At 55.7% G+C, this 27,926-nt stretch overlaps 1 protein-coding gene across 1 annotated transcript; it reads right to left on the bottom strand.

Moving 5' to 3' along the window:
* Positions 1–1,887: 1,887 nt before the first annotated feature.
* Positions 1,888–27,152, bottom strand: NALF2 (NALCN channel auxiliary factor 2). The gene is made up of 3 exons (XM_064669530.1): positions 26,370–27,152; positions 9,736–9,907; positions 1,888–9,269 (listed from the first exon to the last, which is right to left on the bottom strand). The coding sequence occupies exons 1-3, from the start codon at positions 27,126–27,128 to the stop codon at positions 8,857–8,859; spliced, it is 1,344 nt and encodes a 447-aa protein (XP_064525600.1). The 5' UTR covers positions 27,129–27,152; the 3' UTR covers positions 1,888–8,856.
* Positions 27,153–27,926: the final 774 nt, after the last annotated feature.

Below are 27,926 nucleotides of genomic sequence, written 5' to 3'. Positions count from 1 at the left end.
AGCATCTGGAGAGTCCCATCTCGCACCTCAAAGCATTCCCAGGCCTGGACTTTGATTTGAGTCTGCAGCCCTTTGTGTTGTTTTCTCAGGGGCGCAGCATTTTCCAGGCTCTTTCCAGCAGAAACATTTCCATGCTGCCCATTGCAGTTTTTATGGAGTCACGAGGCAAATTTACAGCTGAGAAACTTCTCCCCCCTCTCCAGCCGCCTCCCAGCTTTGATGTCCACAGCCCTATAGCCATGAAAATTCATATCCACTTAAGTCACACCAACTTCAATCCCTGCTAATGAAATCCCTGGGAATCAGCACGTTCCTGGGTGGATTTTCAGCTGCTGCATCAGTTTGGGCACTGGGTGGCCACCAAGACATTGCCCTGGGCTCTGCCCTATGCACACTGTGAGCTCAGGCAACCAGGAGGTTGGTGGGAATGAGCAATGGCACGTGGATTGCTGGGATAAATCCTGCCAGCAGCACTCCCAAAGGGGAAAGCAATCCCAAAGATCCTCCTGAGAAGCCTGGTGCTGCATCCTGGCACTATGCATCAGCCCAAGCCCTTGCAGGCCCCTTATATGTGGTTCCCAAGGCTCAGCTGAGGCCCAGAGCTGCTCAAATTGGGGCAGTTTAGGGCACACCCAGAAGGAATCACTATGGAAAAAGGGACTGGGGGCTGCAGGCATTGGGAATCACCTGAGCTGGTCTAATTCCCTGCAGCAGGATAACCTGGGGCACCTGTGGCCTCCTGGAGACAGGCTCCAGTGTGTTGTCCTGTCTGGGGGACTAAACATTCTGCCATCTTCCCTGGGCAATCTGTGCCAGGGCCTTACCCCCCTCACAGCCAAGAATTCCTTCCCAATATCCCATCTATCCCTACCCTGTTGCAGTGGGAAGATATTCCCTGTGTCTTGTCCCTCCATCCCTTGTCCCCAGTCCCTCTCCAGCTCTCCTGGAGCCCCTTTAGGCCCTGGAAGAGGCTCTGAGGTCTCCCTGGCACCTTCCCTTCTCCAGGTGAACCCCCCCAGCTCTCCCAGCCTGGCTCCAGAGCAGAGGGGCTCCAGCCCTGGAGCATCTCTGAGGCCTCCTCTGGACTCTCTCCAGCAGCTCCACGTCCTTGGGCTGCTGTTCCCAGGGCTGGAGGCAGCTCTGCAGGGGGGTCTCACCTGAGACAGGGACAGAGGGGCAGAATCCCCCCTGCCCTGCTGCCCACGCTGAGGGGGTGCAGCTCCCCAGTTATTCACCCCTCAGCCCAAATCCCCCCTCCTGCACCTCCCACTCCGCTGGTTTTCCAGCACAGCCGGTGCCTCCCCCCCAGTTTGCCTCCTGCACCAGTCTGCTTTTTTAAACGTTATTTCTATTCCCATCCAATTTCATCCCCTTTTCCTCGTGTTCTTTCCAAACAGGATTTCCAGGTCGGGGCAGGACCAACCCAAGTGTAACTGCAGAGCTGTGTCCCGTGGCCTTTGCAGCCTGGCAGCAGCGCTCAATTTGGAGCGCAGTATCCTCGCTCTGTTCCACGCCGAGATCTGTTGTCCAGATGAATTAATTCCAGATTATATGTGGGTGTGGACTTCAGCTGGGCAAAATTTGGATACCCTGGTTGAGTCATTATTCTCTGATGAATCTCTTGGTGACAGCCTTCGCCCCTATTGTTCTGAGGTGAGCCCCGTGGCAAGAAATGTGAAGGCAAGAAACAAAAGAATATAAAGAAAGGTTACGAAATCAAATTCAGTTAAGGCAGGGTTATTGTCCCTCCATCCCGCCTCTGCCGTTGGATTTGGCAGGAAAACAACACCCGTAGGACAGCGGAAGGGGTTCAGGGCAGGTTCTGGGGGAGCCCGTCCCAGTGGGACCCTCGTGGCCCAAACAACACCAGAGACAGGGAGGAGGAAGTTTATCATCAATTCTTAACATTTTATTTCTTTACTGGGTTAAACAAGGAGCAGAGAAAACCTCGGCCCCAAAATACAACAGAACTGAAAGCATTACAGGTACAGAGACTATTGAACACAGAGAGTAGTAGGATAATATTTTAATACAACTGAATTATAGCATGGGATTGTGTTTTTGTTGGGTTTTTTTTGTTTGTTTTTTGTCAAACCAGTTTGGAAAATAAATGTAATAGGAACTAGTGCAAAAAAGTTCTAAACATGAAGCACAGTGTATAAAATGGCATAAGAAAACTGTCCCCTCGAGGACACAGTCACTTTCTTATGACAGAGGGGAGAAAGAGAAACAGAAGGGGGGTGGGAACAGAGAGGGAGGGTCGGGAGGCGGAGGAGGAAAGCTGGAAAGAAAGAGAAACCGGGCAGGGGGATTAGAAAGAATATTTTGACTTCAGCAGTATGTTGGTTCGAGTTTCACCACCACGCACTGGAAAAGGACCTTGTGGTCGGTCTGAGCTCTGTCACCACCGACATGGCACAAGCACTTGAGAAGGGTTCGGTCACGAGCAGCCTGGGCACACGCGGGCACAGCCGGGGTCGGGTCCCCACAAGATCCCCACGAGGTGCCCCCGAGGTGCCCTTGTGCCCCCCAGCACCCCCAGCCCGGGCAGGGAGCCCCAGCCCGGCTGCCGGACCCGCATTCCAGAGGGAGAAGGGCACACGGGCAGGGATTTGGGGGCTTGTCATGCTCTCCCTGAACACATCCCTCCTTGAACCATGGAGTCTGCTTCCTCAAGGACCCACATGTGGAATTTCTTCCCAGTTCACACTCCCAGGCACAGATGGGAGCGTCTCCCTTTTGAAGGCATCTCGTAACGATGTCCGAGCACCGGAGGCTCGGAGAAGCTGGATTCAGTTTGGTTTGGAACAGAAAACCAAACTAAACATCCATCAGAGGGATGGCTGGGGATTCCCAGGAATTCCTCCCAGGCAGAAGCACCTCTGATTCCCACAGGGGAGGTGTCCCTGCATTCCCAAGGTGTTATCCCAGCCTGGAGCTGCCCTGGTCAGCCAGGCCTTGCTCCAGCCTGTTCCCACCATGGAGCCACTGAGCCTCCTGCCCTGGAGAAACTGGCTGGATGCTATTTTAGGGAGAGCTGGTTGGAATTCCTTACAAATTGCTATTCTCTCCCAATCCGCTGCCGCCTGTTCCAACTGTGTGAGCAGAAAAAGTGTGATTGATTTTTTTTCTTCGTTTTCTTTTTGGAAAATGAAAGGTTTTGTGGGAAAGGCCTGTTCTGGATGCATTTCTCAATTTGCAAAAAAAGAAAAAAAAAATCGGTCATAATGATCAATCTGGCTTGTTTTGACAAGTTTCAAAATAAAAAAATCACTGTCTGGCTCAAAATGTCTTTTTGTTTTGCAACTCGGGCACGTCCAGTTCCCAAATACATTTAAAAATGGCAAAACCAAACCCAAATTTCATAAGCCAAACTTAATTCTTGGGTCTTTTTGTTGAGTTTCAGTTTATAACAAGCAAAGCTGTTGACTTTCTGGGCTGAAAAAGGATCATCCTAAAATGCTAACGAGGCTGGAAACTGCTCCTAGCCTTGTCTGGAACACAAGACCTGGAGATGCAGTGCAAGGAAAGATGGAGGGACGGGGCTCAAGAACTCATCCATCTCCTGCCCAGGCCTGTGAGAGGGGCTGAGAGCTTTGATAAAACCCCAACAACTATTACAAGTTAATTTTTTTTAATGATCCTTAATTAAAGATGGTTTATCCTCCACCACAGCATTCCCTCTGCTCCCTTCCTCCCTCCCAGTGCAGGCTGGAAGATCACCTAAAGAGTCAGCTGGACCAAGAATACCCAAAAATTGCTGCCAAAACCCCTCAATTCCTTGGAATGGACTTGTGGTTGGAGCTGTGCAACCCCTGAGCTGCTCTGATCTGGGAGCTCTAAGTAGGCTCCTTTTGGGGGGAAAAGGGGTGAGTTTGGGGTTGTGTGATGTTGGTACTTCCAGCTGGGATGCCCATGAGCTTTGATGGCCTGAAGCAGACCATTAACATCCAACCTGAACACCGGACATGGCCCTTCCCAACTTTTCCAGAATAATTTAAGAGAGATTTAACCCCCAGGGATGGGAAGCCCCAGGGCAGCACACAAAGCTGATACACAAAATTCCCTGTCCCATCACATTCTGGCAGAATCCAAGAATGTTTCTGTCCCGACTTTGTCTCTCCCAATTCCTTTCCAGGGTATGGGATTAGGATGAATCAGAAGCTGAAGGTAACTTGGGGTATTGAACCTCACCACGCGGCTCTGTGGAAATCATGGAATCACAGAAAGGTTTGGGTTGGAACGGACCTTCAAGACCATCTAGTTCCAACCCCTGCCATGAGCAGGGGCAGCTTCCACTACCCCAGGCTGCTCCAAGCCCTGTCCAACCTGGCCTTGAGCACTTCCAAGGATGGGGCAGCCACAGCTTCTCTGGGAAACCCAAATATCCATCACCAAACCTCCACGCTTGGTGCCACCAGAAGAACAGGAGGGACCTGCAGAGCTCAGCAAGGGAAGCTCCATGGCATCGCTCCAGCAGATCCTGCCCCAGGAGCAGCAGATATCAGGGATTTTCCCTTCCCAAAGGCAGGAGTGTCTCCCGGCATCGCCCGCAGTCCTGAGTGGCAGTGAATGAACTGCCCTGACATCTCCTATTGAAGCAAAGCAAAATGTGTTGAACAAAAACCATTTCAAGATGTTTTCTGAGTGTTGCCAAGTTACTCAACATGTTCTGCTTTAGTTGTCAGATGCTTTCAAAGCGATTTCCCTCACTCGGAGCACGAATGGTGAGGGCTCTCCCTGGGAATCTTTTGCCTGGGGCTACCACGGATCTGTATTTTCATAAGAAAAAGGCTCAACTAATGATTAATCTTTCCCAGAGGAATCGGGGCCTTTCTTTGGGATTTTTCTTCAGTTATTTTTAATTAATTTGTACAACTGGCAGCGACATGAAAGTGCAAAACCCGGGAATAATGATGTGGCCGGGCAGGACCCGGCTCCTTTTGCTCCTGCAGCCCTGCCCACACCTGGATCCTGCAGGGACATCATCATCCCTCAGCTCCCCAGGGATGAGAAGCCCCTTCACCAGGGAGGAATCACTGCTTCCCCCTGGGAGTTTTCTCCCAGCAGGAGAAGTTTATCCACTGAAAGAAAGGTTGAGTGTTACATCTTAATCCCAATGTGGGGCACCTTCTTAAAGGAGAAGAGATAGGATCACTGGATGAAAAGAAGAAAGCCCCTTGGTGTTAAATTCCTGGTGGGATAAATGCATTCAGACCTGGGGCTTTTCAAGGTGGCTGTGGGAATGTGGCTCTGCAATGGCTCCTGGTCTGGCAGACATCAGGCTTGGGGTGAAGTGTACCTGCATGCACAGGGCAAAGAACCCCATTCCCTGCTTAGCCAGGCACATTCCCTCCTTATCCAGGCACATTCCCTTTTTATCCCCTCCTATTGTAATAAACATAATGCCGGTGGGATGAAGTGAGACAAAGTCACCGTCTGCTCTCTGGGCCGTTCTCTTGTGGAGCAAAGACAGAGCGATCAGGGATGGAGGATTAGGAAGGCTGTAATGTCAGAGCAAAGGGAGGATTTTTATCCGACGGGCTCCATACACCGCTTCCAGCTGCTCTGGCCTGCTCCGGGAACAGCCTCGTCTGGATTCGTTTAAGGAGATTGGCAAAGTGTTGAATACAGCATATGGTGCCCTAAAACCACAGAACTTATTGACAGCAGCCCAGACTCACTAAATAAAAGATCTCCTTCCAAAGCCTCACTCTGTGAAGACTCAGCACTTTCCTCCCAGTCGCACAAGGTAAAGCCCCAGCCCAGGCTCTGCATCCCGCGCGCTCCCGCTGCCCACCCACGGTACCTCACCCCTGTGGGAACACCTCCTGGGAGCCACTGCCTGGAAAATATGTCGGTCTCCTACATATTTTTCTCCTACTCTGCCCTGCAGAGTCCCTTGCCCGGCAGATGGGGCTGAACATCCCCCCAGTAACCACCACAAGCACCCCAGTGCAGAACCGGCTCCGCTCTCCGACTCCCTGGGATGCAGCGCGTGCTCCCGGCCTCCCGAGGTGAAGCCTTCAGCTCACATTAGGGAAGGGGAAGACATTTCTCACAGCTCCCAGGTTATCCCAGCAAAACCCTGCCAGCCCCCTGATGATAACTTGGGATATTGGACCTCACTCCTGTAGCCCTGTGGAAATCATGTAATCATAGAATGGTTCGGTTGGAAGGGACCTTAAAGCTCATCTTGTTCCACTCCCTGCCATAGGCAGGGACACCTTCCACTATCTCAGCTTGCTCCAACCTGAACACTTCCAGGGATGGGGCAGCCACAGCTTCTCTGGGAAACCCAAATCCCCATCACCAAACCTCGGTGCCCCTAGAAGCCCCCAAGCCCAGCCGGACGCTCCATCGCCAGCAGGGCACAGGGGAGAAGGGGCAGGGAGAAGGACACACCTCCCTCGGGATAGTCCCTGGGCCAGATCTGGCATCTGGACGTGGTGCAGGGACCGAGCCGGGGCCACCCCACCCTCCCGGCGCTGCTCAGTGTCCCAGCACACAGCGAGCAGGGCCAGTGACTCAGGGCCACTCTGACACACCACACGGGGCTGTTCTCTCTCCACACGAGTCGCTCTGAGATTGGACGGAGCCTATCTCCGAGAGAGGCGCCTGGAATCAGCTTAACTCTTGGCAGGACATGAGAAATCTAATTTCCTCCAGGATGCGGCTGTCTGGAGGCAGGGATGGGGCTGTGCTCCCTCCCCTGGCCTGCCTGGGAGCTTTTGCTCCTCGACAGAGCAGCTCCACAGGACACTGCTCACGGCAATCTGAGGGCTCGGATCCCTCTTCGTGGAACTGCTCCATGTCCAAGTTCTCAGATCGGTGTAAACTAGGCTGAAAATATAAGGATGCCATGAGGAGCAGTAAAGTGAGAATCATCCTACCTTTTCTGGATAGCAACAGCAAAGGAATCTGTTCGGGAAACACTCTACATCTTCCATAAGCATCACCTCTCCCACCCCCAGAACCACGGGATAGCGGGATCACAGGCCTCGTCTCTGCAGGACTTTGGTTAACAGGCAACTGGTAGCGTGTAAACATCACCCCAAAGCTCTGAGATTCAAGCCAAAGCAGGAATCAAACATTCAGCTGCTTCTCAGAGCCTCTTTGGTCTGGAAATGGGCTGGAAACATCAGGAAACCTGTCCTTCCCACGAGATGCCCGGTACTTCCTTCTTCCAGCCGGGCAGGAAGTAGCTTTGCTCATGGGGCTCTGCTTGGTTTTGCTTCAACTCAACGAACCAGAAACCACAAAATTCCTACAGTCCTCAACACTGGGACTTCTCAGACCCTTGCAGATATTTGGGATTGGTTTGAGATGCAGCAGGACATTCCTCCTGCTCCACTCCTGCCTCCCAGCCGGGCTGCAGTGATCCACCCAGGGCTGTAGTTTCCCCATCAAGAGCCAGCCTGGAAAGAGAGGGAGCATCCCACCTCTTCTTGGAGCAAAAAGCAGGTCCACATCCAAACCATGACCTCATGCTAAAATGCCCCCTCCTTCTTCCCTGCCCACCCCAGGACAAACCCTGGTCCCTGGTGCCCAGCCCAGAGGGGCAGTGCCATTCCCCAGGCACCACCTCACAGCGTGCACACTGGGAACAGCTCTGGTGGGTGGGTGGAGCATTGGGAATTTCCTAGGAAATGATCTGGGGATCAGATCCTAGGGATCTGATGTCTGTTTGGGGCTGAATCCCTGGATACACTGAGCTCAGGTTAAAAACACCCCAAGTGAGTTGAATGAGACTGCACCAGCCAGCACCTTGACCAGCTGAGTCCAGCTGTCCCAGCTGGGTTCCCAGAAATTTCCTGATCTGGGGGTATCCATGGATAAGAAGTATTCACAAAAACTCTCCTCCCCAGCTGGGCTTTGTTAGTGTCTCTTTTTTTGTGTGGGAGACTCTCTCTACAAACCAGGTTTCTCCAGCCCTTTTGCCCAGTCCTCCTGCCATCCAGTCGATGATTTGTAGCTGGGAAGCATGGAAGGATGCCTTTGGGATGCCCTGCATCCAACTGTTACTCCCTCCCTTAGCCTGTGCTGCTGGAGTCACATCTCCCTAACTCCTCACAGAAACCAGCCAAAAAGGACAACAAAAAAGGTTACACCAAATCATCAGGACACTTGGCAAAGTGGGATGTGGAATGCTGGGGATATCCCTCCTGCTCTGGGCCTCCTCCCTCTCCACCTCCTTGCACAGAGGAGCAGGAAAGGCAAGGCTGGAGGAGCAGGCTGGGATGCAATGAGACCAACCCCGAGTGGTGCCACAGTGAAGTGTCACAGCATCCCACTGCTGCCCCAAATCCCCTCAGCGAGGGCAATGCCACACCGAGGATGCTGCGCCCCACGAGGGTGGTTCTGCCTTGAATTGGCGAGTTTTCCCTGGGACAGGAGTGGAGGGGCAAGGCTGTGCCAGGAGGTGCTGCCCCTCCTCCTGCTCCCTTGGGATTCTCAGACCGAGGAGAAAAGGAACAAGGGCTGGGCCACCCACCAAACCCTGGCACGGCGCGGGCGGGGAAGGCGCGGGCGCCCAAGGCACTCGCGGCAGCAGCCAGGGAGACACTCAGCAGTCCCACGGGGACCCTCCTTCCCAAGGGACCCCCTGCCCTCCATCCCCCCACCCTCATGCCGTCCCTGCCCCGCTGCCACTGACCGAACCCTTCTCAGCGCCGGGTCCCGCAGCCCTGTGCGCGTTAGAGACTCTTCATCACGGGGATGCCCCGCGCGAGCAGCTCTTGGGGGGTGTGTGTGCGTCACCCCCAATCCCGTGCCTCCCATTGGAGGAATAGCATGTGCCCCCCTTAGTGGAAAAAGATCTGGCATTCTCAGTGGAGGTCGGCCCTGCCCTCCGTGTCACTCGTCCCGTGCCACGCTCTCCTCCAGGGCGGGCAGGGCCTCCAGGCCAAGCCCCCCGGCCGCGCCGCCGCCACCGTGCACGCTCGAGAAGGACACCATGGTGTGGAGAAGCATCAGGACCAGCACGCACAGTCTGATCCTGCTGCTGCCGAGGCGAGACCCTGCGGAGACCGGCAGCAAGGACGGGGAGCGGGGCTGGTGGTACTGGTGGTACTGGTGGTGGTGGTAGAGATGGTAGTGGTTCTGCTGCTGGTGATGGACGTGGGGGTCGTGGCGGTGGAAATGGAGTGACTCTGACGCCGTGGATTTGGGGGATGTGTTGTCGTTGCTGTCTGGGGGGTGGTCGCAGGAGTCCCATTGCACCTCGCAGCACTTGGCCTCCTCGTCGGGCAGCTGGTTCTCCAGCAGCCCTACAGGGAGGAAGAGGGGGAGGAGGAGGCGGTCAGTGGGAGACTGAGGACGGGGCTGTGGAGGGAGCAAGCCAGGTGCTGCGGGGTGGGCAGAACCTGAGAACCACGACACCCAGAGACCCCCCAGGACTGGCCCCCAGCAACTGTGAGCCTGCACAGATGAGCAAGGAGTGCTCAGGGCTCCCCAAATCCTGTTCATAGTGGTTCAATGTCCCAGCCCTGCTTTAATCAATCACCTCCAGCCCCTTACATGCTTTAGCTTTCAATCAGAGGAAGGACTTTCACTTCCCATGTTAAGATGTCGCTGTATCCCCATTAACCCCTCCCGCTGCACCCCCAGGATGGCCCTGTTTCAGCATCAGGCCATGTGTTTCCACACTGCACTTCCTTCCACTCTGCCCCAAGCCTCCCAAACCCAGCATGTGGCTTGTGACCCGCCCTGTGCCCCGCTCCCAGACCTCCTTACCCGTACAGATGAAGCCAGGCAAACCTCCATAGATCAGCTCGTCATTGTCCGGTAACACAAAGGGGCACCTGGTCTGCACCTCCAGGCAGTATTGCTTGCATGGGATCCGCTGTCGGCACTGTTGTTGGGTCACGTTGAAGTACTCGGAGCACAGCCAGGCCTTGTAGACAGCCTAGGGGAAGCCATCAAGAGGGACTGTCACCTCCCCGAGCTGGGGTTGCTGAAGCCTCACAGAGACACGGGGTGAAAGGGGAAGGCAAAACTCCCAGGCCCCGTGAGAAATGTCTGCCAGGCCATCGGGGTCACTTATTGAACACTGATTGATTAAAACAACTCACTCAACTATCAGGAAGGTGGAACTCATCTCTCTGGCTAAATCCACCACAGAAATAAAGCTAATTACCACATGGAGTAATGTCCCCTGCAGACAGGCACCGGGACAGACTCTGCCAACACCAGTGACCCAAGACCTCAATCCATCATACAAAGGTTCCAACACTGCTTATCGCCTGTCCCAGAGCACCTTCCTCCTCCCTGAGACACCCCGCTGCTCCCCCGGGCAGGAGGAGGTTCTCCCTTCCTCTAAAGTGCTTTGGTCCCCATCAGCTCTGGATGTGGGACATGGGACAGCAAAACAGACCGTGGGCTGGTCTTTCCTGGAAATTTCCTGCTGGAAAGGCTGCTGGCCAGAAGCAGCTGGCACTGCTGGGATGCAGCACACGCAGCCGCTGCACCTCAAGACCTGCTGCCTCTCTCTCTGCCACCAAATAACATTTTCCTCACCTTCCCCACCTGGCCATGGGGGAGATTCTCAGTTCCCAGATATGTGGAACTTCCTGCTGTGCCATTTCTTTTGGAACCCACTCATTCTACAGGGATGTTCTGACTCTGGAATGTACCAAACAGCGGTACAGATGTCCCTGTGTGCTCCTCTCACCTTCCTGATGCTTCAGGTTGTGCCTGGCAACATTTCCATATGGAAGAGCAACCTGGGGGTTCACCTGTGACTGCAAGGCTGTGCCACATCCCCTGCCTCTCTAGCCTGTCTGGTCCCTGGTTTCCCTCTTCCCTTCCATCCTGTGTGTGCTCGAGCACAGCCCAGATGGCTTTGCCTGAATCCCCCTCATCTCCCCAGTATCAGGCACGGGTGGAAGCTGTTTGTCTCCACTGGCTGCAGCAGGGAGGGAGGGAGAGCTCCTGTTTCTCCCGGTGAGCATCATTCCTCAGGCTGCAAGAAAGCCACGGCACCCCTGGGAAGGGCACCCCCTCCTTGGTGCTTCCAGCTCATCTAAGAACACATCTGGGCACCAGTGACAGCACTAGGGTCATTCCATGACCACATCCAACTTCCTTTGAAACCAGCTGGAAAGGACTCCCCGTGATTCAAAGGGAATGAGCTTCCCTCCTCGGCGTGCTTGGAGAAACCCCGTGCTCCTCTTTTCAGTGGCATTTTCATTTTCTGGAGGCTTTGAAACCATCAATTCTTTGTTTCCCCATGTTTTCCATAGATCCTTATCATCATTTGTTTGGATCATGGTGGTGTCTCAGGATTAAAGCCGGTTGGGAAATTCTCGGCAAGTTATTTTAGTTTCTTTTTTCCCCTGGAAAATGCCAAATCATGAAAACCAGAGTTTTCACGGAAGCGTGTTAGTTTTGGTGAAACTTTCATCACAGAAAGTTTAATGGGAAGCAGGACATGATCCACGGAGTGAGCATTTCAGAGCAGTCCCAATCCCCATGGCCAGGGTTTTCCTCTGGGATGTGGCAACACAGCTGTGGTCCTGCTTCTGCTCCCTGTCCCATTGGATGTTAATTACTGGGACACAGTGGAACGGCTCCAGAGAAGGAACCAGAGTGTGAGGACACAAGTGGGAGGGAATATTTCAAGCTCTGGATCTGCATCCCTACGCCCAGCCCCATCTGGGACAGACACCCCAAGTCCATCCCTCCAGCTTAGCCTGTTTTCCAGGCCTTGTCTGGCTTAGGATAAACATCTCCACCAGTGGGACTTCCTCGTGTTTCCCAAGGAGGTTGTTTTACAGCACTTATCTCGCTGCCTACAAGTTTTCCTTCATACTTGACCTACATTTTTCCATCCAAAAGTTCACTCCCTTCAATCATTCCAGACACCATCCCTCTCCCTCCTCTCTGTTTACACATTTCTAATATTTGCAGACGTATCACGCTCCCCGTTAGTCATGACTCAGGCGAGCTCGGCTGATTTACTCACGGCATTTCCTGCCCGTCTCCCTCCCAGCTCCAACTCTCTCCCACGCTGCTTCCCAGATCCCAGTCACATCCACAGCTCCCACCTGGGGACACGTGCAGCCTGGTAAGGAGGGATGCTACACTGGATTCTCTAGCAGAGACTGTGGGTGTCACTGGGGCTGTCCCAGCTCCAGATTTGGGCTCAGTGACCCACAGGTGGAAAGGGCAGCTGGAATCAGAGATTCCCAGAGCCTGGCAGGATGGAGCTCAGGCTCATCCCGCTCTCCTGAGGAAACACAGCTTGCACAAGCAGACTCTGCATGGATCTGCATGTTTTCCATACAAAATTTTTTTGTTGATTCCCATCAGGGAAGTCTGGCAGAGGGTTGAGGTCACAGAAAAGGATATTCCCAGGAATTTAATGGGAACGCGGAGTGAGAGGCTGCAAGGAGCTGGTGATACCACCGGAGAGGGCAGAGGAGGTGTGCTCATCCAGAAACTACTTCCCTTTCCCCTTTCCTTTCCAGTGCACCCACCTCCCCACAGGGAAGCACCGGAGCCCTGGTCCCAGTCAGCCCTTGCCAGGCTGGGCTGCGGATCCTCTGGATGTTGCAGCAGGAATTCCCACAGCTCTGCAGGATGGAAACTGCTCACAAATAGAGACAGCAAAGACCTGCTGGTCCAACAGCCTGCCCCACTCCACTGGGATCACGCTGATGAGGGCAGATCTCCAGGAGACCCCGGCCATCCTCCCATCATGCATCCGCAGAGATCCTGTCACCAGCCACAAGCAAATTCCCTGGGATGCTCAAGCTTCTGGTATCTCTGAGCTTACCCCACACATCCTGCTTTACCTTATTATAAAGGACATGTGAGAATTTAGGACAGGAGGAAATTTATTTCCTGCTTAGATCAACAAGGAAAGCTCCCTGTTTTCCATCCTTGCCCTCTATGGATTCTTCACGGTTGGTGTTCCTTCCATTCTTTCTGGTTTTGCTTTTGGCAGATCTCCAGACTGGCCAAGTAAATGTAAGTAACCTGAACTCCAAATAGCTCCATTTTGGTGCCCTCTTCCTGCATTTTTAGCTCAGAGGACTGGCTGGATGGCTCCAAGAAAGCACACGGAGTTTTGCTGCCCAGGAAAGGAGCCAACTTCAGACACCCAATTTATAAGGGAGGAAGAGGAGGAGGAGGAAGAGGACAGGCTATTTGTCTGCATCAGAATTTTGCAGGTGGGATGAAATACCTCATCATAAAAGACATTAAAAAGATACAACATGAACTGGATTTCCAATAGCTAATTAAGCTACTTGTCTGCTTGCACTTCCAGCAGGATCTGGAAGCAGCAGTCAGAGGAATGGCCCTTTCACAGGGAATTCTGTGCCAAATGGAGCTCCTTCCTGCCTGCTCTCTTCCCCCTGCCTCCTGGATAGCATTCCCCATCAAACAGCTTTTCCAGAGTCTTTCTGTGTCCTTATTATGTCTGCACAAAATAATATACTAATTCTTAAAGTAATTTGGCCACTTCAGGGCCAGTCTAGTTGCTGCCAATATGTTGCAAAAACTGGCATTGTCTGTTGAACCATCCCAGCTAAATTTTGGGACAACAAAGGAGCAGGGATGGAGCAGCATCCTCAGGATGCAACACCTTTGCAGAGGATGCAGTGCTTGGGATAGTTTGGATGCTCCCTGGGAACACCAGCTGTAATTAACACAGCAAACTGTTGTCCCATATGAGCAGGAATCAATGCTTGGGAAGTTTCCCCAAGGAAAATCCTGCTGATGGCCCAGTGGTAACAAACTCTTCTCCTTAATTACAGGCAGGGGCTAGGGCAGCATTCCCAGCCCAAATTCCACTTCTCTGGAAGGGTGATTTGCAGACTGGAGTGGGAGGAGGACAGAGAGGGAAGCAGGGAGCTCTCACCTACAAAATAACCCTGGAAGGAGACCTGGGAGAGTGCTTGGGCCTGAGGCTTTGGATCACTCTGGAAGCTGGGCTCTTCCATCATGACTCTCCTTCCTTTTCCTCTTTGAGGACATGCTCAGATCTCGTTCACTCATTCCCAGCTTCCAGGTGGGATGAGAGGAGAAATCCTTGCCTATCCCCACCAGACCACCAGCTGGGAGCAGCCCCCTCCCCTCCCAGAGCAGTTCCCGGGACTCACATTTCCATCCTGGCCTGAGATGAGCATCTGGAGTGGCTGTGCCTCATTAATCTTGGACACAGGGAAATGAGTCCTGCTAATGAGCCGCTCGGGCAGCTCTCCAAGCTCTGGCACATCAGGATGCAGCGCGGGAAGCAGGACAGGCTGGGGGGGGGAAAGAAGAGCTCCTTTGGATGGCAGAGGATTAAGGGAATGCTGAGGTCCAGGGCTGGCCAGGAGGAGTCACAAACACAAGCTTCAATGTCCAATTACCACTGTATTCAATTACTGCTGCCTGCAACTTGGGCACGAACAATGCGGAGCTTTAAAACAGCTTTTTTTTCTTCATTTTTTTAAAAATTCTCCTTGCTATGGGCTGTTCCATCATCATCTCTGGAACAGCTGGATTTTTGGTAACTTCTTTGATAGTTCTGGAGCTGTGTTATCCCTGCCTTGTCACAGTCACATGCTCTGGTTTGGAAGGGGGGGAGAAAAACCCCAACCCCAACCCCAAAAGCCAACAACTGTGCGCGATTACGGGGTTTGTATTGTTTGGACTTATTTTTTTTAATATAAAGTTGACTTTGGCCTGGTGCTGACAGCGCTGGAGCCGCAGATCCTCCGTTTCCCACCCAGGGGAGGCGCGGGCCGGGCGCCTCTGCCCATTGTACCCGGCACCGGGGGGCACGGAGGGGTGGTGGTGAGGGCACGGCCACGACACTGCCAGCAGGAACGGCTGGGACAGGGAGGGGGGCTGGCTGGGAATGGAGCTGGATGCACACGGGCCGTGGGGTGCTGGGAACGGCGCTGCTGGGAACACCGGTCGCTTGGCAGCATGGGTATTCCTCAAACACTGCTGGAAACTACACACGGAGTTGTTGGACTGGCATCCTGCTTGCCCACCAGAGCCAGCTGGCATGTGCCCATGCTGGGCTCTCCGCTACCCTGCAGCCCACCCCTCTCCAGGGCTGGTTTTCCCCGAAATTCTCTCCCAGCCATCCCGTGGCACCAGTGGGTTCCCACCTGTCGCACACCGTGCCAGGGCACAACGGGCACAGGGGGCATGTGCCGGGTCCAGCACTGACCAGGCTCGTCCTCAGGGAGAGTCCTGGGCAGTGGGATCCCCTCTGAACTCCCAAGCCAGTGCTTCCCACCCACATTCCAGGTCCAGACCCATGTCCTGTGACCTCACTGATGAAGTCACTCCCAAATTACCTGGAAGCAACTCGTCAGAGGTACCCACTCACCACCTCAGTGATTTCTGAAGCACCCAATATTTTTTACCATTTTAGCTTTAAATGCCAGTTCTTGGATTAAGGACACTGTCCAAATGCTCCTTCTTTTAGAGGGAAAAGCCCAAAATTCCTCCCTCCAAGCTGCTCAAACCCAGTTTGAGACACACAACACCCCAAGTGCTCATTGTTCCAAACTAAGAGAGAACAGCTTTAAAGTGTGACACCCCCACACCTGACACACTCAATGCCCAGGTAACCCTTCTGTCACACGTCACAATGTCAGGGAGCTCGACATACACCTTGGGAAGAACTGGAGTGGGAAAGGATGGAAGAACCAGCATCTCAACCTGTCTCTGTGACCGGACGCACACCATCAGCACCCACAGGCGCTGGGCTGGGGCAGCCCCAGGCAGGGGTGGCAGTGCCAGCTCCCAGCCCTGGGAATGCTCCCAGGGGACAGACACCACAGTTACAGCCCCACTGCTTCGCTCATATGCTCACAGCACCGAGGACTGCAGAGGCCAGGGAAAAGCCTGGTCTCATCCCAGCAGATGCCATGCTTCCCTTGGAACAAACCCAGGAGGAATAACCTGTGACTGTGGTTGTACCAGAGCAGGAAGCATTCCCTGGAACAGTGGGATTCACCGGATGGCCCTCTGCAGTCGGGCCTGTGCTGAGGGCACAGGACACGTGGCATCCCAGCATGGCTGTGCCTGTGTCTATTGATTAATCTCACTAATTAATGCCCAGCTGGATGAATGGGAAGGCAGTGACCACTGCCAGACCCTCCTGCTTTCCACAGCCAGTACCTGTCTCTGTGCTGTCCCAGGTCACCCCATTTCCTTGCCCAGCAGTGTCTGCAGTCCCTTCCCTCCCAGCCCAGTGCAGCCTGGCTATGGTGGCTCTGCAGCCAATGGGATGTGGATGCAGATTATCCCTGTGGTGCAGCCCCCAGTCCTGCCTGACTGCTCCCGTAGATCCCAGCCTGCTGCAGGAGGCTTTTGGTACCATGTCACTGCTAGAAAACATTACAATTCCCATTACATATTTCTGTTTCATCATTAAACTCCAATTTGGGACAGACACATCCTTTGTCCAAGGAGGAGGAGGACGGGGTGGCAGTGCTGTGCTCGCAGCTGCACACAGACCCCAGCTCTCATCCCGGCATTCCTGATGGCAGTTCATTCCCTCCCTTCCCACACTCTAGGTCTGTGTGTCCCCTCTCCTTGCCCTGGGATTTCCCTGGCGGTGTCTGGGACACTGTGGCCCAGCCATGGTGGGCTGCCCGTGGGCACTGCTGGCAGCCCCCAGCAGCAGACAGTCCCTGTCCCGAGATCCACCTAATTCACAGCAGCCTGGGAGCACAGCGAGGCCGGAGGGATCAGCATTCCCATGCCAAGCGAGGGGCAGCAGTAACTCCAGGCTGCTGCTTTGTGCTCTCCTTTCAAGAAGGGTCTTGGCTGGGCTTTAGAGGAGAAGAGCAGCTTGCTGGGAAGGGGAGGCCAGATGGGAGTGTGAAGCTTTGTGTGGGAAGGGGATGGACACCAGGAGACTGGGACAGACAGCCAGTGGCCAGGGAGTGAGCAGTTCTCCTTGGCATCTGGAGGAGGTGTCCTGTCTCCCCTGTGACACTGCATGGCCATGGCCCAAAGGCAGAGGTGTCCCAGGGTTGTCAGGAGGTCAATCCTCCAGTTCCAGGGCCTCACCACTCCCTTAGTAAAGAATTTCTTCCCAATATCCCATCTAACCCTGCCCTGTGGCAGTGGGAAGATATTCCCCCTTGTCTTGTTCCTCCAGACCCTTGTCCCATGTCCCTCTCCAGCTCTCCTGGAGCCTCTTTAGGCACTGGAAGGGGCTCTCGGGTCTCTCTGGAGCCTTCCCTTCTCCAGGTGAACACTCCCAGCTCTCCCAGCCTGGCTCCAGAGCAGAGGGGCTCCAGCCCTGGGAGCATCTCTGTGGCCTCCTCTGGACTCGCTCCATCAGCTCCATCTTGTACCCATCCCTCACCTGCCAGGTCCTGGTGAGGCTGCAGGTAACCAGTGGGTTAGTTAGCAGCCCACCCTATCAGCCCAACTAACTAAAAAGTAATTAAAGACCCCTATGAAGTTGAAGAGGACTGAGCTGGGACAGAGGGAAAGTGAGGTCCCTGCAATCCATTAGCCTGGCTTGAGGAATTCACTCCCATTAGATACTGCCGCAGCCAGGAGCTTAGCAGGATTCAAAAGTGGATTAAACATTTATGCAGATAATGAGAACATCCTGTTACATTAGATAGGATATAAAAAAATAAAGGCGAGACACTTCAGTGCCACGAGCCATAAATTACCCACCAGCTGATGGGGGCGAGCAAGAAGTTTCTCTGCTCATCCACCTTCCAAGGAAGTGCTGAGGTTGGAACATCATTTTGAGAAGGGTGAGAGTGCCCAGCCCAGCCAGGGGTCTCATGGCAGGGCTGCCTCACACCCATGCACATGGAAGGGCCCGATCCTGTGCTCTGCCAGGAGCCACTTGTTCTCACTCGAGTGAGGCATCCCACATGGAACCACTTGGCACGAGTGGGAATGGGACAGGCAGCAGGAGGAACATGGACCCTCATGCCATATTGTGCACCCCACGGAAGGGGTGAGCAGCAGGATCTGGCCTGTCCCAGCTCCCTCATGCAGCCAACAGCAGGGAAACAGAAGCATCCCAGCTCCTGGGCAATTCCCACAGTCAGAGAGTGTCACACAGTTTCTCACATCAGTGCTGGGGCTGCTAAGTGTAACAGGTCCTTGCAGCCACCTAAACTTGTGCCCAGAGGTCCCTTAAATGCAGGAAAAGATGATTTCTAGATGCTTATCACCACTCCTGGCAGCTCCTACTGATGGAGACACAGAACTGGACATGGTTCCTGTCAGACCTGAGAGCTGAACCTCTGTTTTCTATCCCTGGCTGAACATCACTTGCAGGAATCTCCCAGTCCCTTCCAGGGGAGGAAAACCCCAGGATAACCCTCAGTCTCAGTGGTGAGCAACAGGCAGATGCTGCTGGCTGGCATCACTCCTCAGGCAGCAAGCCCCAAGGGATGTGCTCCTGCAGGGAAACCCCATTCCTGCTGCTCTCCCCTAGAGCAAGCCCAGGACAGGCTGGGGCTCTCTGCTCCTCTTCCTCTCCTCTCCAGGCTCGGTCCCCTGTGCCATCCCTGCCCATTCTGCCTTCCACTCCCAGGCCTGGAGCCAGGATATGGGCAAGTCTTGGGAGCTGACCCTGGGGATCTCCCAGCCACTGCTGCCTGCCAGACCCTTGGAGACAGCTGGCACACAGAGCCTTGGGAATGCCTGCCTGGCACTGTCACCCACATGGCAAACGGGTGCAGGAGAGAAGTAACGAGTCACAGGGCACAGAGGTGAGCAGAGGGGTCAGAATCTTTGGAAGCACTAACACAGAGAGACATGAATTCCAAAGCACAGTGGGAAGCTTCATTATCCTTCGCAGACTGGAAGTGCTTTCCCTGCATTCCCATGAGCAAGGAGTGTCTGGAGAGCTGCCCCATGCTCTGAGCCAGTCCGCCATCCTGGCAGCTGCCGGTGCTCCCTGATGTCTCATTTGAACAGGAGAGCAAGGAATGCTGGCAAACAAGTAACACACCACGGCAGGAAAACCCCCACATGCAGAGACTCCTGCGGATGCTGCCTCGCCAGCCAACGCTGCCCCCCCCCACATCCAGCTCCACGGAAAATGACACTGAACACCAGGAGCAGGTCAGGGAGAGACCCAGTCTGGAGGGGGTTGAACTTGGCACTCCTATTACGTTAAACACAAAACCAGAGCTCTTTCTCTCTCCACGCTAGTCAACCCTTCTCAAACTGAGTCTGTTCAGAAAATTACGAGACAATCTGCGCTTGTCTCCTCTCCCTCCATGACCACCAGCAGTGGGATTGGTACAACGCAGTGCCTGTGGGCACAGGGTGCACCAGGCTCCCCGTTCTGGGCAACACAGGCTCTGGCACAGTCCTCACCAGGAGAGCCCCCATCCCAGCCACTTCCAGTCCCCCTTCTCCAGCTCTGCCTTCACCCTCCTGCCCCTCCACAGCCTCCACTCACCAGCAGCGCTGCAGAACTGCTGTGAAGGGATAAGATGTCAAACACGTGTATCTTTTACTCCCGAGGGGATGAGCAGGGCAGGTGGCATTTCCTTCTCCAGCCAGGACCAGAAGCACCAGGATGCTGACACAGGCAAGGCTCTGGAAAGCCAAAACCTCGCCAGGTGAGACCGTTTCATGCTGCTTTTTCAACGCAGTGGCCACATCAGCAGCATCTGGGGGAGCCCATGCTGCCAGCATTGCTCCTCCCTGGGACACTTCAGGAGCATGGATGGGAGAGTCCCCGAGGAGATGCCAGGAGCAAAAGCGGAGCGGGGAAGAGGAGTGAGGCCGAACCAGCCGAGCAGCTGCACAGGCAGCTGCCGGCTCTGCCCGCAGGAGCCGGGGCTGGAGGCAGCGTGGACAGATGGCTACTTCTTGCCCAGGCAGCCTCTGTGCCTCATTCACAGATTTGCTGTCCCTGAGTCATTGCCCTTCAAACGACAGCGGAGCCAAGCTCCTGCGTGAAGCCAGGCATGAGTCGCATCCTAATGGCATCCTGGTGACAGCAGGAATAGCCCCTGGCAGCCAGGTATCTCCTGCCTCTGCTGCCTCCCACCCTGGCAGGCAGCTCTGGAACCAGGCAGCAGAGGAAAAGCCCTGTGGGGCATCTGGGGAGGCAGGCCTGGGGCTGTGGCATGTTTTGATGAGACTCCTCTGTGTGTGGTCCTTGGGACTGCCCAGCAGTACCAGGGTCAGGCCAGGCCATGTGTGATCAATCCTTGCTGGGCACGAAAGGCTCCTTTCCCAATGAAAAAGAATCCTGTCCCCAGGGAGGGACCATGTGAAGCCCTTTGCGAGGGCAGGCCCAGTGATGTCATGGGTTCAGCGCATCCTCTTCCCCCTCTCAGTGCCCTCTGTGGGGGGTTTCTGCCTCCTCTCTCCTGGCAGTGCCGGGCTGTGGGGACGGCTGGCAGTCAGCACCAGCACATCCCTCTGTGTGTGGGGACAGCACATATCGTTACCTGGGCCGAAAAGCAGCGTGGCAACGGATGTGCACAGCAAGGGGGACCAGGGAGCTGTGTTATTTTCCTGGGTCACACGTTTTGTCGATGCCGTCATGGACACTGCTGAGCTCCGACTCCCAGAGCCTGCCCACACCCAGCAGGACCAGCTGGATACTTTCCAAAAGGCATTGCCAGCTGCTGAGCCTCCTCCAAGGAGCTCGTTCCACCTCGCTGGTGAAGCCCCCATGCCCACCATGCTCCCAGGAGAACACAGGTTTCCATCTGGCACAGGCAGCAGCAGCACAGCCGGGAGCACACGGGAGCAGGAACAGGCACCACCATCACTTGTCGCTACTCAGTGACAGTTTGACGGAGATGGATCTCACCCTCCCTCACGCTCATCCCTGCACCATTTGCCAACCTGCCTGTTGCTGCACAGAGACCTGCTGCTGCCTTGGGAAAATTCTGGGTTTTCCCTGAAGCACCACAAACGGGAAGGGATGAGGACCGACAGACAACATGGACTGATGGACAACAACTGCAAAGCAGGGAGCCAAACACCACCCAAATCAGCAATAAATCCGCCCATTCACACTCTGACCTCCACACCAAACTGGTTCATCCCACAGAACTTGTGTGGGTCCAGTCCTTGAGATGTCTCAACCCCAAACAAAACCCAGAACTGTCCAAGCGCTGGCTCAGCATCTCCTTCCCACCCAGTTGGCAGCACTGCCACACATCCCAGGCACTGCTGGAGCGTTTCTGACACTCCAACACTTTCTTTACTACAGAGCAAACTCCTTCCATCCGTTCAGTTTTTGGTTCTTCTGTTTTCCAAGCTTTGATCTTTGTTTTCCAGCACTGAAGAGACACCTGACACAAGGCACCAGAACCGGGCCGTGCCAGAGGCTACAGCCACAGCACTTGCACCCTGAACCCCACAGGCCCAAATTCTTTATACAGTTTAATCCCACCTTTGTTCAGCGCTGAAAATGACTCCCTTTGCTCCCATGGAAGGGGTGGGTGATGTAGAGCCACACACTCGGCTAAGCCCATGCCTGTGCTGCACTTGCTCAAGCTGCCAAATGACTGCGCTGATCTGCTGGAATTACTTTGGAATTTACTCGGGAACCTTTTTTCACCTCATGAAATGCCAGTAAAGCTCCACCTCAACGGCCAGGCTTGTGCTGGGGGAGAACCTGCAGGTGCAGCTCTGGAGCTGAGAGGTGTGTGCGAACAGCCTCTCCCCTCCTGGGTGCTGCTGCTCCTGGAGCAGCAAATGCTGCAGAGGGGACCGGGTCCAAGGTGCAGCTTTGCAGTCACCCATCAGTGGATTCTCTGGAAGCCTCAATATTAATGTAACCCCCCAAAAAAGCACAAGATTTTGGTTAAACCACTTTTACTGTGGGTCTCAAGGGACCTTCCCTCCGTGCAAGGAGCCATCCAGGCTCAGAGCCAGAGTGCACCAGGTTGAGCAGCATTTTGGATAAGCCCAGCCCAACCTGAGCTGCTTCTGTGAAGGTAAAATGCTGCTTTGGTTCCCCCAAGAGGCGTTCCTGGCTCTGGGATAACCCCAAGACATGGTACTCCCAAAGCTCCCACCCCAGCAGGCTTGTGTTTCCAGAGGATGCTCCGGAGGGAGGGATGCTCCACAGAGACGCTGATTGCTGATGCTATTCCTGGCTAGACAAGAGCCAGAAAACGGGACCCTGGAGGGTGCTGAACCCAGGCATCATGGATTTGCTCCTTGCTCGGTAGGGGCTGTGCCAGGCACGATGCCACAGCAGGAACCAGCCCCCATCTCTCACCGCACCATCTGCCCGCCCACCACAGGGAAACACCGGCAAATCCTTGGGAGTGAAATCCTGCTCTGCCAGGCTCCCCAGGAGGTGCCAGGGAAACCAGAGGTGCAGAAGCAGGTCTGCCCGGGGCACAGCGGGATCCAACAGCCAGGGGCCCGCGCACGGAGAAACCTGGTAATCTAATAAAATCTGAGATGCTACAGGTCCTGTCCAGCCCGGCCTGCCCAGCTCTGCTGCCAGCCTCGGCCTGCAGCTCCTGCCTGTCAGCCCTTCTCTCTCCACAGCTTTGTTTCTTGCAGCCTAATGAGTCCTTAATTCAGCAGGCTTTGTCCCATAGATCTTGATTTGCCCCCGGACCAGAGGGAGGGGGCACTTTGGGAGCGCTGTCCATGGCGGCTGCTGGGGCAGGAGCCAGAATGCACAGCTCTGCCTCTGCAGGAGCAAAGCTCTCATCTGGGAGCTGAGCTGGAGCAACGCCGCTCTTTCCCTCCTTGGAAATGTGGAAAAAAGGCATAAACCAGCCTTAACCATCCCACAGGGCATTGCTTTGCAGGGACAGGGATTTCTCCCTGCACGAAGTCCTGCAAAGCCTGAACCAACAGCTTGTGTGCTGCTGCTGCCCCACATTTCCCAAGGCACATCCATCTCCAACATCCACATCCCCAGGCCATCACCTCCTCAAGCCCTTTTGGGGATGCTCCAATGTGTCCCCACTCCCACATCACCCCTAACTAGCACCATGACCCAGCAGCTGGCACTCACATCTTCACTGCAAGAGGTGAAACGTATTTGAGAAGATGGATGGACCTCGGGGACCCGCCTCCCCCTCTCCATCCTGTCCGCAGGGTGCCAGAGCCCTGCCCACAATGTCCCCAGGAGAGACAGACCCCCCGAAATCCCACCAAATGGGAAATGCAAACAAACAATAAACTCCAGAAATGTTCCTTCACAGTTCACTGTCTCTCAGCCACTGGGATTTCTGGTGTTAGTTGTAGGAGTAACAAGTAAAACATTTCCAGAGTGTGATTTGGAAGTTGACGGTGCTGCACAGGAATAACAACGTTTGCAGAAAGTGGGATCTGCCCGGGAATGATCTCCAAGCAGAAAATAAAAAGGCCTGGGAGAGCATTACAGCAATGAGTAATCTCAGCAGTTGAATTACACACAGACCCCACCATTTCACAGGATTTCTATTTCCCAGGGAGATTCTGACCCAGCCTTCCCCAAGCTCTGGGCACAGATGGATCCAGGATTCGGATGTTCAGGATGCCATTTCCCCTCCCAGCAGCACCTGTCTTTCCCACACCAAACCTGGGCACAGCCCTTGGGATGATTTATTAACAGGGAATGATGTATCTCCTGAAATCAACCCGCAAGACTCACCCAGTTCCAAGTTTGTAACTTGGGGTCAGACCTGCTGCCACGGGATGGAACTGGCAGCTCCGGTGGGGCTTTTGTGGTTGCTGTTGTTTTAAATGAGATGGAATAAAGAGCCAAAATCCTTGGAATGGTTCGGCTGCCACAGAGCTCCCTGTGTGCTGTTTATTGAGCCACACTTCTTTGGAACAAAATTCCAGAGGGATATGTGGCTCTGCAGAGGGAAGCTGTGTGCAGGTGACCTGGAGCTCCTGTGCTTCCCTACTTTCAATTTTCCAGCTGCTGTTATGGGATGGGAAGGATGCAAATGGGAAGCAGCACTAACACCCTGTACACAGCCCTGCTCCCACAGTCCTACGCCCCAGAAATACCCTTTAAATCCTGTTTCCCCAGCTCCAGGGCTCCTGCAGCCAGAGTCCCGCTGGGAGGGCTCTGCAGGAGCCTCTCCCACTGGCCGAGCTGCCCCTGCCACTCTGTTTTCCTCCACCATCTCCTATTTTGCTGTCATTTGCTCTCAGATGTCACCATCAAGCTGTACCTCTGCCATCCCTCAGGAGTGGGTATTATCCAGCATCTGGATGGGAATTACAAACTCAGGCTGCTTCAAAAATCCCGCCAGCCACATTTTTTCCAAGGCAACGAGTAACTGCAGGCCCTGCTGAAGTCCAGAGGACTGGAAATCAGGCCAAAACTCGCTCATCAGCATAAGGCTGGATGAGTTTGGCATTAGCCTTGTTTCACAGATGGAGAACAGCCACCGAGAGGGAAAGGTTGAGACTCGTGGGTGTGAAAGGCTGGAGTAAGGCACCTAAATACGCAGTGAACGGCCTTAAGATAAGAAGCCTGATTTGCACAAGAGACTGAAACACACGGGAGCTCCAAGGGCTCCAGTTGGAGCCTGCAGACTCAGGCACCCTCATGGAAATTTCCCCACAGGTGGCTCAGGTGAGCATGCACAGGCTGGCCCTGCTGCTCATGCCTCCTGTTGCTTCCCAAGTGCCGCCTGTGGAATGCAGAGCTGGTGCTCTCAGATGCTCTCGGGATGTACCAACGTGACATGGAGCCAGTTTGGAGGTACGAGTCCTGCCACTGCCTCCAGTTCTGTATCTCCCAAGCTCATTTCCCGCTTTCCCATCAAGGATGTTAAGACCAGGGACACTTAATGAAGACTCATCTGAGCACGGATTTGTTTCTACCTACTTTGGAGTCCATGGGAACATCTCCATGCCCAAGACCCAGAGGTAATGATTATTTTCTGATCTCTGTTCGCTTCTCTCTCTGGGTCTCTCGCAGTACTCGGCAGAGATGGAAGCTAAGCCTGAAGCCGGGGTGTCTCTGCTCTACCAGACACAGCACAGGGAGACACTGCTCCTGCTGGGCCCCCGGGAGCAGGAGCAGCACAATGGACAGCTCTGAACTCCCCGTGGAAGCAGAGCAGCGGGACCAAACCACTCGGAGCAGGCTGAGTACTACATCCCTCGGAAACCGCAGGGAGAATTTGGGCAAGCAGATTGCAATTACCTGGCCTGGCACGGGCCCAGAGCGGCAGCTCTCGCTCCTGTCCAAACCCAGCTCCTCGCAAAAGAGACCCTGGAGCGGCGGCCGGGATCTCACCGCCGTGCCCTTGGTGAAAGACACACCTCGGTGTCGCCAGCACTGTGTCCTGGTGCTGCTCCCACCCTTTCCCAAGGCATGAACGTCACACCAAGCGCTGCCCATGCTGCCACCTCACAACTCCTGTCCCAGAAGAGCAGTGGCCAAGCTCCGTCCAGTCACTGGGGGGAAGCTCTACCACTGTCCCTGTGGGGACAATGCTGTCACACACCCTAAGACGTGGCTCCAAGAAAGGGAAGCAGATTTAATTATCGAGACCATTCTGCTTCCCAAAGGGAATGCACACAGGTGAGTCAGGCAACTCAGAGCAGGTGGGGATTGGTGGAATCAGGGCTCCCAGAAAAGGATGGGAGCATCCAGCAGAACCACACTGGGGGCTCCTATGGAGACCCAACCACGACTCTCATTTGGGAGAGGTGGCACGGTGCAGAGCTCGGTCCCACTGGTGCTGGGGGAGACAACCAACCTATCCACTTTTGGAATATGGAGAGTGCCCCAGGGCTGGGGATGGTCAGTGACACTGGGGGGAATCCCAAAGGGGGAACACCAAGGGGGGGAGGCACATCCCAGCATCCCCAGCCCGGCTCCCTGGGGAGAAGGGGTAGAAAAGCTGGAAAACAACTGCTGTATAAGGGGAAAGGGCCCCAGCACCACAGTTCATCTCAGGTCACCACTTATCTAAAGACAGCCAGGCAGAGCCCTGGGCTGTCCCAGGAGCAGCAGCAGGCCTGAGGCAGCAGTGAGAGGCACCATGCCTGCCCCAGCCCGGGCAATGTGTGGAACCTGGGTGGAACCTGTGCCCACGTAAAGGGCTGTGGGTGAGGCTGGCAGGGAGCGGGGTGCCAGGATTGGGATGTTGGGAGTGGAGTGTCAGGAGCGCAGTGTTGAGAGTGGGGTGTTGGGAGTGAGGTGCCAGGAGCTGCCTGTGCGTGGACAGGTGTGATGTGTGAGTGCTCATTCAGGCCAAGCCCTGCTTTGCTTTCTTGCTCCCACCACCCCATCCCAGCCTCCCTGAAGGCTCCAGACTGAGGGCACTGGACCACCGCTGCCGGGAGGGGCTCGGGGGGCAGAGGGAGACCCCAGCCTGCGGGCAGGAGGGCTGTGGTACCCCCACACAACCGAGCCCCCTGTGGCTCAGCTCAGCTCACCCAGGCTGCCCTGGGGACCCCGGGATGCCCCGTCCTACCTTGCAGTCTGTCAGGCAGGATCTGACCGAGTACTCTTCCGATTGCAAGTACTTCTCCAGCAAGAGGTCGAACTCCTCGTATTTTTCCTGAGCGTGTTGGTCCAGCCGCTGGTACGCCTGGACACAGCTGCTACAGGCCTCCCCGCCCAGCGCCCCGGCCGCCGCCACCACCAGGTCCACCATCAGGTTGTCCAGGCTGCAGTCCAGGCCGTCCGGGCCGGCCATCTCCCGCAGCAGGTCCCAGATCGTGTAAGTATCACAAAAGGAGAGGTTGAAGTTCCTGAAGTAAGCCTGCAGGAAGGTCCTCTTGGAGGAGGGCGAGGCGAAGAAGGGCGCGGCGGCGGCGGCGGCGGCGGCGGGGGGCGAGCGCAGGGGCGCGCCGGGGGCCCGCGGGCGCTGCGGGGCGAGCAGCCGGGCGCACGCCGAGTCCAGGTCCCCGCGGGCGGCGGGGCAGGGCCCGCCGGGGCCGCGGCTCAGGTTGCCCAGCAGGGCCTCGCAGCTGCCGCCCGCCGGCTCGGCCGCCAGCAGCGCCCGCGGCCCGCGGCCCCGCGGCCGCTCCCGCGCGCGCAGCTTGGCCCCGGCGCAGAGCCACAGATGGTCGGAGAGGAGCACGGTGAAGAAGAGGAGCGAGGCGAGCGAGAGGCGCCATTTCTGCGCCCGCTCGGGGTCGGCCACCGGCTTGTCGCTGCGGCGCGGCGCGCAGCACACGGCCCCGCCGGCGGCGCCCCCGCGGGGGGACATCCAGGCGCCGCGGATCATGCCCCGGGCGCGCGGGCGGCCGGCGGGCAGCGCCGCGCTGCCGCCGCTGTCACCTGCCCCGCGCCGCCGCCATGCCCGCGCCGCCCCCGCCGCGCCGCGCCGCCCGCCCCGGCCCCGGCCCCGGGCATGCCCCGGCCGCCCTCACTCGGCTTTCCGCTTGCCCCGGCGCGGGGCCGGGGCCGCGCCGCGCCCGCCGCCGCCGCCGCCTCCTCCCGGCCCCATCGCCCTCAGTCTGTCGCCATCTTCGGCCGCGCCGCCAACACCTTGAGGAGCCGCGAGCGCTGCGCCTGCGCGCTGCCCCCGCTCCGCCGGCACCGGCTCGGCCCCGGGCACGGACACGGGCACGGCAATGGGAACGGGAGTGGGAACGGGAACGGGAATGGGAACGGGAGTGGGAACGGGAACGGGAATGGGAATGGACATGGGAACGGGAATGGGAACGGGAATGGGAATGGGAATGGACATGGGAATGGACACGGGAACGGGAATGGGAACGGGAGTGGGAACGGGAACGGGAATGGGAATGGACATGGGAATGGACACGGGAACGGGAATGGGAATGGACACGGGAACGGGAATGGGAATGGAAACGGGAATGGGAATGGACATGGGAATGGACACGGGAACGGGAATGGGAATGGACACAGGAACGGGAATGGGAACGGGAACGGGAATGGGAACGGGAATGGGAATGGACATGGGAATGGACACGGGAACGGGAATGGGAATGGACACGGGAACGGGAATGGGAATGGAAACGGGAATGGGAATGGACATGGGAATGGAAACGGGAACGGG

This window comes from Pseudopipra pipra, chromosome 13, assembly GCF_036250125.1.
Source record: "Pseudopipra pipra isolate bDixPip1 chromosome 13, bDixPip1.hap1, whole genome shotgun sequence".
Lineage (NCBI taxonomy): Eukaryota > Metazoa > Chordata > Aves > Passeriformes > Pipridae > Pseudopipra > Pseudopipra pipra.
Note: the sequence above shows the minus strand (reverse complement) of the source record. Positions and strands in the feature narration are given on the sequence as shown.